The sequence below is a fragment of the Microcaecilia unicolor genome, chromosome 2, assembly GCF_901765095.1.
Source record: "Microcaecilia unicolor chromosome 2, aMicUni1.1, whole genome shotgun sequence".
Taxonomy (NCBI): domain Eukaryota; kingdom Metazoa; phylum Chordata; class Amphibia; order Gymnophiona; family Siphonopidae; genus Microcaecilia; species Microcaecilia unicolor.
Genome location: NC_044032.1, coordinates 622,454,924 through 622,467,419, shown reverse-complemented (window position 1 = coordinate 622,467,419; position 12,496 = coordinate 622,454,924). Strand labels below are relative to the sequence as shown.

Genomic DNA, 12,496 nt, shown 5'->3' with positions numbered 1-12,496 from the left:
GTAGGGATGGGCAGGGGGATACAAGAAATAATCGACCATCCAACTTTATTTTTTTTAAATCTGCCAATGAGAGGGAAAGAGAATCAAGGTGCTATTCTTTCTGCTACTTTCTCTAACAATAGTCAAAAGCCAAGAGAGCAGCAAAGTTACCTGGATATATTTATTCAGGTACCTTTAGGCTGGTATATTCAGTGGCACTTTTACCTTGGCTAAATGCTGCCGAATATTCGGCTAGACTGCAGCCGGATAACTTCTCTGCCGGCTCACTGAGTATTGACCTCATGCTTTCTTCAGACATTTCAAAACTACAGCGCATTTCTTCACCTGCTAAGATTTCTGCAGAAAGCGCAGTCGCCAACAGCATGTTAGAAAACGTGGAATGTTTTTCAGCATGCAGGATGTGTATTTTCAGCGTGACAGAAGGAAATGCAGAGTACCTGAGAGTTTCATCAGAAAGTCGGAGGCCATCTTGACAGAGATATCCTGGCTAAAGAGGGAGGATGTGCTGCTGACATAGTTCAAGGTGTCATTTAGCTTTATGTGGTTCTTGCTGTTGGGTCTGTCACTGCTACTCACTGAAAGGGACACAGATGACAAGCAGTCATCTTCTGCGGGCTCCTCCTTGACAGTCAGTGGTGGGGTGGCATCGTTGACCTGACCGGCTTGTTCAGGAAGCAGAGTGCTATGAAACGAGGATGCGGATCCTGGTGACTCAGTCCCTCCCTCCTGGCTCCCCAGAGAGTCACTGAGCTGCGACCCTTTGACCTCCATGTCCGTGATCTCTTCCTTCACTTTGGCTTCTGTCCTCAGGAAGTGCTGATGGCAGCGCATGTGGAGTTTCAGGCTGAAATGGCGGGAGGAGGTGAAAGGGCAGAGCTGGCACTGGAAGGTCTCACCCCTATCCTGGTGCTGATGAACCTGGTGAAGAAACCAAGACACAAATTTGGTGAAAAATGGATGCAAGTCTCCTAATGCTTTGGCATTTTTGTTACTTTAATAATTTATATTATAGGTTTTTTTTTTTGTATTTTTAATTTGTTATAATGCTTTATTTGTATTATTTTCTATATTATTAGCATACTGTATTTTATTATTATAAACTGCTTTAAAACTTTGTTGTATTAAGTGGTATATTAAGTAAATAAATCAAATCAACCATGTTAGTTGTGATTCTGACTAAGACAGGTCAGTAAGACTGATTGCAGTGCTCTTATATAAATTTGTTGAGGGCAAGGTCAAGAAGAAACTATTTGACCTTCACTACAGTACATGTACAGTCAAATAAATATAGTAATTGCTCATGTTCCTGGGTACATCCTTATTCCCCTATCCCTTCAAACACTGCATATACCCAGGAAGGAATATGCTGGACCAGAGTGCAGAGATGACAAGGGAGGCCCATCCAGATGTGAAATTGATGGTCAGAGTGAGGTTTTTCTTGCAGTGCATTCAATCTATACATTTGAAATGGTGGTAAAGGGACTGAAGCCCAAGGAATGGCTGCTGGCTACTCTTATTGTCAAGTAATGCCTGCATGTGCCTTCATTTATTACATTTGTACCCCGTGCTTTCCCATAGCAGGCTCAATGCGGCTTACATAGTAACAGTAAAAAGAATTACAAAGTCTTTAAGAAGATTATACAAATTGTAGTAAACGTAATAATAATGGGGTTAACGGATAAGTAAATTGAACATAGGAGGGACTGAGTGTAGAGGGAAATGAACGTTAGGAGGTAGGTGTAGGGAGGATGGAGAGGAAAGGATAGGGGGTAGCAATAAGGCGAATGGGAGACGTGGTCAATGTATAGCAATCGTCGGAACAGAATCATGTGGGTAGGCTTTAGTTAAGTTGAATCATTGGGGTAGGCTTTCTTGAAGAGATGGGTCTTCAATGCTTTTCTGAAGGGCAAATGGCCGTTTATAGTTCGGATGTGTCTTGGTAGAGCGTTCCAAAGCTGGCTACCCGAAAAGGAAAAATTGGTTGCATAGGAGGATTTGTACTTGATACCTTTGCAGTTGGGAAGGTGTAAATTAAGGTAAGTACGGGAAGATGTCAAACTGTTTCTGGTTGGGAGGTCGATAAGGTTATTCATGTAGATAGGGGCTTCTCCATGTATTATGATGACATGTTACATATTTTAAACTCAATGTCAAACACTTAAGACTAAACCACATACAAACCTATGGAAACATTCAACTGTATTTAAAGATCCCTCAATTGGCAGTATCTCATAATTTAAACCTGATCATACACATCTTCTATAAAGACAACCACCTCAATACACAACAGATTCTGTAACATTTTCTAAAACCCTGTCTGATTTTATGATAAACTAAAATTAAGTTAAAGTTTTGATGTCACCTCAGTAAGGCCATCACACAATCCCTAACTACAAAGCATTATGCACAAAAGTGCAAAAACACATTCAGAATCTTACCATACCTTAACAGCACTAACTCCCAAGACTCGAAAAGCAACAACCTTATGCACGAAAAGGCAACACTGTAAATATTACACTGTGCCCTAAATACACTAATGAAAAACAAACAACTGCAACAAGATCTCTATACAGACACTACATGCTGTCTGTGTGTATGAGAGCTGTCTGTAGCATGCACACAGAAGCCATGCTTAGCGATGGGCTGCTTTGCGGATCTTCAGCTGGCCAACTGGCTTCCCCCCTATCGCATGCAAATGGGCTGGGTCACAAAAACAACAAGCAGCTCATTTGCATACAATTCTCTTTGGGAATCCATCTGTATTTCCAAATCAGTAATTTTTACCGATTTCAAAATACGAATGGATTCTTAACCGGGATCTTAGTGCATCTGGGCTTAAGTGCTTTGACAATGAGCCCCATAGTGCATAACTTGCACTGAATAAAAACAAGATCACTCACTATCAAGGAAAAAACTCTACTTTATAAATATTAACTTTAAATTAGGAAAACTTTCAAAACTCATACATGGAAAGAGAAGTCTACTCAGAGGTGCAAGAAAACCCTATTCAAATCTTGATAATAAAGCAATTATATTCTATGAATCAGCTGTTCTTAAAACACAATAGTTTTGATAGTTTGCCTAATGCAAAATTTGAGATTTCTTGGACTGATGATTGATCTTACTCTTTACACAGTGCAAGTTATATACAACAGCAAAAAAAGCTTGTTTTCCAAAAATGGAATGGGCCCTAGGAAGGCTCTCGTCTAAGCGATTTCTCATCTCTCCCCTGCTCTCCCCTCCATGTCCAGCGATTCTCCCCTCCCCTCCCATCCATGTCCAGTGACTCGCCCCACCCCCACCTGTCCCCCTTTTAAGCACCTGAGTTACAGTTCAACCCCAGCCCTCACCTGCCCGCCTTCTTCTCCCACAACAACCCTCCTTTCCTTCCATTTTACCTGAAGTCGCAGCGGCGTCAGTGAAAGCGGCAGGCTCAGCTCACCTCCAGCCTTCCCTTTCCTCTCAGTGGCCCACCCTCCTCTGACATAATTTCCTCTTTCCGTGAAGGCGGGACACTGAGAGGGAAGGGAAGGCTGGAGGTGAGCCGATTACTTATACGTCATTTGCATATGGTTACGAACCCAGCCAGCCAGCCATCCAGGGAAGCAGATTGACCAATTATTATATAGAGATGTGGGATTTTGAACATTACAATTCTGAGGTCTTTTTGCTCTACTTTCTTCTTTTTGGTATTTGGAGACTGGAACAGGACATACTTTGAATGGTGTCTTGTTGATTTTCTTGATTTTTTTACACAGCTTTTTCCGCTTATATTTTGTTTGTTAAGGTGATAGAAATCACTCATTACTGCGTTACCTAATTTGTTAGTGTCCCTACAAAAAAAAACCCGGAAAGAGAGGAATAGCATATTAAACATGATAAATTCTGGAACTATTTTCATGTTAACATGTTGGCCTTACCTTCATGTGTGACTTTAGATTGTCCTTGCGGGCACAGCGGAATGGGCAGAGCGGGCATTGATGACTTTTCAGACCTGTGTGAATCACCATATGCCGTTTCCAGTAGCTCTTCCTTTTTATCACCAAACCACATATTGGGCACTGGAAAGGTTTTCCTCCTCCTTCTTCTTCTGAGACTACAAGCGGGGTTGGGGGGTGGGTGGAGAAAATGACTCAGTAAGGAGATGACTTTAAAAAGGGCTTTCCCCCTATGCTAGAAATGCTACCAAAGCAAATCATAAAATCCTGTATATTTAACATTTTATCTACCATCTTATTCTTCTCATCCATTACTAGGATTGTGCATTTGCACAAATTAGTTCCATAAGTGTGCCTTAAAAAGTTTAGTGCATGATAAATCAAGTTAATGCACTTTAAACTGGTAATCAATGCACTATATTTTAATGCATCTTAAAACAACATTTTTAATACAAGGAATGTGTGAAACTAACTAGTGAAGTGACTTTACCCTTGATTACCTCAAGTACAAACTTAGGGGTACTTTTACTAAGGTGAACTAATGGATTTAGTGCACGCTAATGATTTTTTTTCTCCTAGTAAAGGGCCACTAAAACAGACATCATGTTATGAGAATCAGGTGCTCAACATTCAGAGCGTCTATTTATTTATTTTATTGATTGATTGGGATTTATTAACCATCTTTATGAAGAGATTCACCCAAGGCGGTGTACAGCAGGAACAGTTTAACATAAAACTTACAATTTTGTTAACAGCATAACAATAGTAAAATAACCAAGAATAAACATAAATACAATAAATGAGGTAAACTTGAAAACAGTAAATTGAAACCTAATAATAGAACTACCGTGAAACAGTATAAAAAATATACACATTTAAAAGCACTGAAATTCAAACACCAGAGATATAATACAATGCTAGCATAATACTAATGATACACCTAATAAACAAGCATTAGAGAATTTAGCTAACGTAGATATGATGCTAAATAGTTTCCACAATACGGCTTACCATATAGCTGAGGGACCAAGAGCAGATATATGATAGGAACAAGATGCGTGATAGAGAATCAGTTAGGATAATTTGATGGTTAGCTAAAATCAAGGCAAAGTTCTTTGTATAGTTAAGCAAGAGAGAAGGAACTGATCTAAGTGACAATATGTGTAGCAAGCTAGTCCAGGTGCAGAATGGGTGTATAGCCAGTCACCCTACATATTAAAAACTTGGGAGAAGAGCCAGGCTTTCACCTTGCTTCCTGAAGTAGATATAGTTTCGAGTTAAACGCAGCCTTCTGGAAGTAAGTTCCAGAGTGTGAGGGCTACTCCTGAGAAGGCTCGCTGGTGGTATCACATTGTACAATTTCTTTCGATGAGGGTACAGATAGTGATGATCCTTGAGAGGACCTTAGAGGTTTTAAAGGTGTGTAAAGGGTTAACTTATTCTTTAAGTACTCTGGCCCATTTTGTCTGAGGGCCTTGAAAATCAAACACAGAGTTTTAAATTTAGCCCTGTAAGGTACTAGTAGCCAGTGTAGCTTTTGAAGGGCGTAAAGTGGTTATGCCACATGTAGCCTTCTATCAGTCATGCTGCACTATTCTGAATTAGTTGGAACTGATACAAACTCTTTTTGGTTTGGCCAGTATACAGGGCATTACAGTAATCTATAGTAGTGATATTATCATGGCATGGACCACTGTAGTCAGACTCATCTTTTCAATATATGAAGAGAGATTTTGTAGCTGCTGTAGGTGATAAGAGACAATTTTTGAAGGTTGTTTGAATTTGTGGGATCAGAGTGAGTGATGAGTCTAGCAGTATTCCAAGATTCCTGACCGGTGATTTTAGGGGGGGGGGGGGGAGTTCATACTTCCCAAAATGTATTTTGAAGTTGGGCATTTGTCCACTTGTGTTTGGTACCCAAAGAATCTCTATTTTATTTGGGTTCAGGCAAAGTTTGTTGTTTGCCCATTTCTGATTTGCAGTTAGGCAGTCAGTCAGTTTTCTCGGAACTGTGGGTAGATCTGGTTCAAAGGGTATGAGTAGTTGCACATCATCAGAATAGATATAGAATTTTGTGTCCATTGACCAAAGCAGCTCAGCCATAGGCTTGAGGTAGATATTAAATAAAATGGGAGACATTATGGATCCCTGTGGCACCCCCACAGTCCAGTGCCCAAGGTAATGATGTGTTGTTCCTTAACAGAACTGATTGTTGTCTATCTGACAGATTTGAACCAAGTAAATACTGTGCCAGTGATACCTATTTCTGACAGTCTTGAAAGCATGATATTATGATCCACGGTGTCCAAGGCTACTGAGAAATTGAGCAACACTAGTATCGAGGCAGATCCCTTGTCATTGTTTTGTGCAGATCATCGAGAAGGGACACAAGTGCTATCTCTGTTCCGTACCCAGGTCTGAAGCCAGATTAACATGGGTCTAGCCAATTACTTTCAATTAGTCAGTCGTTGAGTTGACTGCAGACTATCCTTTCTATAAGTTTTGCCAGGAAAGAATGTTAGAGACTGGTCAGTAGTTTTTGAGCTTGCCCTAGTTCAGTGAGCTCTTTCAGTAGGGTGCGCACCACAACTCTTTTTAGTGTTGACAGTTGCTCTTCCATAAGAGAGGAGTTAACAATTTTAGTGGCCCCTTCAATGAGGTCTGTGCTCACTCCTTGTACAATCTTTCCTGGGCAGGGGATCAAGGGAGCAGATTGTAGGCCATAAACCTTTCAGGATATTTTCAAGAGCTTCCTCTGTGACCTGGCTGAATGAGTCCCAGATGGTTGTGCATAGTGGGGAAGAGGGTGTCCCATCAAAGCTGGTAGGAGCTTTGATGGGACTATCTGTAGGCCCTGATGGAGAACTTTAATTTTGTTGGCAAAGTAAGTGGCAAAATCATTGCCAGTTAGTTGTGACTGGAAAGGCTGGTTCTGTTGTGTAGTTTGCAGTAGGCTGCTTACTATTTTAAATTGTGATGGGATTAGTGAGCATATGGTCTTTGGTTGCCTTCACCCCTGCCAGGACCCATAAGTAGAGGGGTGTCCTGGAAACGCAAAAATCAGCTGAGTCAAACTGGGAGCTATCGCCAAGTAAAGCAATAACTGAGGGGAGAGCAGTGCTCCGGGTGGGTGAAAGGGGTAAACCCAGCCCGGGAGCAAGAACAGGCAAGAGCCTGTGCGGGGCTGGAGAGTGCAGCATGTAGAAATGCACCTCTGGAGGAAAGGACAGACAGGGAGGTCTGGTCCTGAGAGGGTCTGCCAGCTGGGAAGTGTCCAGCAGGACAGCTTGTGACAACGAACGAACGAACGAACGAACGCTGTAAGCACAGCCTTGGATTATTTCGCCCAAAGGGATGGGTATTGGATTGGAGGAGCTGTAAATATGTAAATACCATAGGAGAAATACAGAAGCCTATAGGGAGAGTGGGGCTTGATTAGTCTTGGCTTGACAGAAACCTCTTAAACCAATATTAACTGTTTGCTGCTTACAAGAATGAAGTTTGCAATTCCTGCTTGTTGCCGTGTTCAAGTAAATATTACCATTGTTTCATTTTAAAAAAAACCTGCTTTGGAGAATTTCTTTGGAGTGAGTGAAGTTTATCTGCTCCCAGACTAAAAAATAAATAAGTAAAAGAGCAGAAGTGTGACTTAATCCGTGGCCCAGCTCAACAAGTGAAATAAGAAATAAAACTGTTTGTTTGTGGCCCAGGTCAAGGATGTCTGACCCTGAGAGCTAGTCAGTACCCAGGACGCTGGGAGCGAGACCCGGGTTACACACGGGTTAGAGGGGTTTTAGATAATGAACCAGGCTTTGGGATATGAGAGAAAAGAGAGGCACATTTAAAGGGGGCAGATGATTCATTTAAATTTTCAATAAGTAGAGGAGTGTGGTAGCCGTGTTAGTCCACTCTTAAGGTTATCAATAGAAATCAAACAAAATAAAACATGGATAAGATGATACCTTTTTTATTGGACATAACTTAATACATTTCTTGATTAGCTTTCGAAGGTTGCCCTTCGTCAGATCGGAAAATCAGATTTTCCGATCTGATGAAGAAGGGCAACCTTCGAAAGCTAATCAAGAAATGTATTAAGTTATGTCCAATAAAAAAGGTATCATCTTATCCATAAATTTTCAATAGAAATCAAACAAAATAAAACATGGAAAAGAAAATAAGATACCACCTTTTTTATTGGACATAACTTAATACATTTCTTGATTATTTTTTATTTTTTTTTATTTGTTACATTTGTATCCCACATTTTCCCACCTTTTTGCAGGCTCAATGTGGCTTACATATTACCGATAACGGCGTTAGCCGATTCCTGTCTGAACAAATACATGGTGTGAATGAATACAAGGTGATATTGTGGTAGATAAGGTACATGTATGGTAGGTACAATTGGGGGGAATTTAGGGAGGGAGGAGGAGTCAGGTAATGTCCATTCGCTTTTGAAGGTTGCCCTTCTTCATCAGATCAGAAATAAGCAAATGTGGTAGCAGATAGTATATATAAATGAAACATCCAAGCATTACTTATATATACTATCTGCTACCACATTTGCTTATTTCCGATCTGACGAAGAAGGGCAACCTTCGAAAGCTAATCAAGAAATGTATTAAGTTATGTCCGATAAAAAAGGTATCATCTTATTTTCTTTTCCATGTTTTATTTTGTTTGATTTGTATTGAAAACCTTTAAGAGTGGACTAACATGGCTACCACACCTCTCCATTTAAATTTTCAGTAGGTCACTAGCCAGCCACCCAGCTACATTTTAGCTGATTAAGTTATTTCACGTTGGTCTAACCAGACTAGGCTATAGCTGAAAAAAATAACTACAAATTTCACCTAAATAACTCCATATAAGAACTTCATGGCCCTACTGAACACAATTCAGTTACTGCCACTTCAGAACACATAAGAGGATGACACATCGGCAGTATCCAAGTTGCCATAGAAATGCCCTGTTACAAATGAGTACGTTTTATCACCATCTTGAGTTATAACACCTTTTTGAGAGAGCGACATTAACACCAGCTTCCTGACAGCATTAAGTTTACAATGGATTGTAGGGTCTAGCAAATGAAGTTGCACTGAGAATTTATCTACAGCAAACTCGACAAGATCAATTTCCCTCTGAGGACTTTTTTTTCTCCCTATGAACTCCCTCAAGATCTCATGTTTTATGGCGTAATCATGTGTGTTTTTCAGCCTTTTCTAGTAACTTTATTCCGCAACCTTAAAGAATTTTTTTTTACTTACAATTTCCATTTTTCTTTAGCTTTTTGATGTATATATTTATACACAAGAGTCAATTTGCTTATTTAAAAGAAATGTTTTGCTTTATTGTTTTAAATAAAATGTATTTATTGTGTAAGCTTCTTTTATAATGTTTATTTTCTATTCTATCAGAAATATATTCATTAACTGCTCAGGTAAATTCATGTTTTATTTCTATATAAATTACTGTCAACCCCTACTCCCATATAGATAGCATTATTTATTTATTTATTTATTGCATTTGTATCCCACATTTTCCCCACCTATTTGTAGACTCAATGTGGCTTACAATAATACATCCCGACAATCGCCAATCAAGAGTAGATAGAACAATTGGTTATATAAAGAACAAGTGTAACATAATGGATATACTCAATTCAATAAATCAGAAACAGAAAACAGACAGATTATCCAATTCGATAAATCAAAAAACAGACAGATTATCTAGTAAGTAGTGATGTGTTGGAGTTCCTATTATTGATTATTATGGTAAGTCTTATTAAAAAGGTAAGTCTTTAGTGATTTTCGAAAGCTGATAAGGTCGTGAATATTTTTTTAGGTCAAGTGGTAATGTATTCCACAGCTGCGTGCCAATGTAAGAAAAGTAGGGCGCATGAACTAGTTCGTATTTTAAACCTTTACAACTAGGGAAGTGGAGTCTCAAGAATGTACGCGCTGATTTTTTAACATTCCTGGGAGGTGAATCAATAAGGTCTGACATGTAGGCCGGAGCATTTCCATGAATGACTTTATGAACCAGTGTGCAAACTTTGAACACAGAACGTTCCTTAACTGGGAGCCAATGGAGCTTCTAAGCTTATAAGGTACCCGGTCAAAATGGCCCCGAAAAACGGCCCCCGACAAAAAAGCTCCAAACAAAAAAGTTCCCAACATAATAGCCCCTGACATAACAGCCACTGTTAAAATGGCCTGCCCACAATATAGCCCTTGACAAATTAGCCCCCCCCCCCGACAACAGGGCCCAATCAGGCTGCCTAGAACATGGCACTACATTTTTTTCCTAATAATCTTTCCTTGCCAAACAGGATAAGGTTGGCAACACTATGAAAATGATGCCAATACTGTTTTTTTTTTTTTTAATTAGCATGTTGATGGAAGAACAGTTTCCTTAAATTTAATTTAATTTTGTTACATTTGTACCCCGCGCTTTCCCACTCATGGCAGGCTCAATGCGGCAGGCAATGGAGGGTTAAGTGACTTGCCCAGAGTCACAAGGAGCTGCCTGTGCCGGGAATCGAACTCAGTTCCTCAGTTCCCCAGGACCAAAGTCCACCACCCTAACCACTAGGCCACTCCTCCACTAAACAGCAGAACAGACCATGAATACCAATTGGTAGCTATTAGAATTTTGGAGGAGTGGCCTAGTGGTTAGGGTGGTGGACTTTGGTCCTGGGGAACTGAGGAACTGAGTTCGATTCCCAGCACAGGCAGCTCCTTGTGACTCTGGGCATGTCACTTAACCCTACATTGCCTGCCGCATTGAGCCTGCCATGAGTGGGAAAGCGCGGGGTACAAATGTAACAAAAAAAATGCTTTATACAATGCAATGCTGGAAGGAGCCTTTATTAGTGAAGATTTCACTTGTAGTTTATCATCTTTTTTTGTGATGTGTTATTTTTGTCAAGGGATATTTTGTTACAAGGCTGTTTTGTTGGGGCTTTTTTGTCAGGGCTATTATGTTGGGGTGCCACATTATAATGGCCCTGTTTACTATTCCGCGCTGTAGGCACGCTAACTTTTTAGCGCGCACTAATGCTAGACACATTCATATATTCCTATGGGGTCTCTAGCATTAGCACACACTAAAAAGTTAGCATGCCTACAGCATGGTTTAATAAACAGGATCCTAAGAGCCCTAGGAACAAACATTTTTGAAAACTGAAAAGTATTTTTTCCTCATCTGGCTGAAGACAGTGGCACAATCTTCAGGTGCTGCTGAAGCCTGGCAACTCATAGCCCTGGTAGTATTATCTGGTCATGGGTGAGGAGACTATTACTGCAAGCCACTAAGGATCAGAAAATGGTTCAGTAAAAACAAAACAAACAAACAAAACAAACAAAAAAAAACCGCCTCCACACAACAAGAGTGTAATGCTAATCAAATGAAAGGTGAATTATGCACAGATGTGAAACAGTAGCAGTGGCAACAGAAAACACAGTATAATAATCCATCAACCATTAAGTTAACACTGAGGCCTATACATTACTCAACAGGGCATTTTGTGATCTAGGTTACAAGATAGAAGATAGAACTAGTCCAGTAGTTCCTGGAAAAGTACCTACTATGTTTTCTGAGAAGCCTGTGGCTGCAGCCTTTGAAAAGCATCTATCCGAGGAAGAATTAAGTCAAGACAAATCATTCCTAATGGGCTGAAAAGGTTACAGGTACCAAGACTGATGCTGAGCAACTGTCTCTTCTGTGTACATCATGGCCCCTCCTTTCTGCCCTGCTTTGCAGCCCCCAAGGAGTTTTGATTAACAGGAGATGGCAGGAGCATGCTTGGCCTATTATCTGGGCTGAAGCCAGTAAGCAGAGCTTGTCGCCCTAACAATTACATTGGTTTGGGTGCACTAAGATGGCAGCAGCTGCACTGGGGAGAATGAAAACCTCCTTGGGTGGACCGGCTTCAGCTTTGTGATGTCACACTGTCTCCAGTTAATCAAACCTCCTTGGCAGCCCCTACTGACATGCAAATGAGGCCCAACAATGTGTGTCTGCACATATCTCTGTATCCCTCTGCATTCTCCACAGACTGCTTTGACAGGTACAATTGGGACTGTGTAAGAGCAAGAGATTATTCAATATTTGTACATGTCTTGGAAGCAAAGGAGACGAAAGGGAACTCAAGAAACTTCTTATGTAGTGCTTGTTTTATACTGGAGTGAAATTCTGGTTTAACTAATTCTGAAAGAAGTCTTTTTTTATGGTGCAGTGTCAGCACTTGCAATGGCAGATGTATAACGTTAATCTGTGGGACTGATCTGTTAGCTGATTTCATCACTAGGAATGGCTACTAGAGGAGTTAATAATGGCACAGATTGTAAAGGGGAGACTAATTGGCAAAGAGACAATCCTCTCTCTATTCTGCCAACAAGAAAAGAGCAACAGCCTGCGGCCTTGATCCTTGCAAGAGTTAGGTTCTAAAGAACAGGGTCTTGGGAGTCAAAGAAAAAAAAAAAAAAGAGAGAGAAGCTATTTCTCTTTGCACCCTTTCAAACATGCATTGGATAAACATAAAGGCATCATGTTCC

The 12,496-nt window shown here is 40.4% G+C and overlaps 1 protein-coding gene across 1 annotated transcript in view; it reads right to left on the bottom strand.

Annotated features, from left to right (window-relative positions):
• The window catches only part of ZNF827 (zinc finger protein 827), a 230,581-nt gene that overhangs the window by 85,133 nt on the left and 132,952 nt on the right, over positions 1 to 12,496 (bottom strand). The window contains exons 3-4 of the mRNA XM_030191673.1: positions 3,921 to 4,096; positions 438 to 918 (exon numbers count right to left, since the gene is read on the bottom strand). Of these exons, the coding sequence (XP_030047533.1) occupies positions 438 to 918; positions 3,921 to 4,096 (657 nt within the window). The remainder of the gene's footprint in view (positions 1 to 437; positions 919 to 3,920; positions 4,097 to 12,496) is intronic.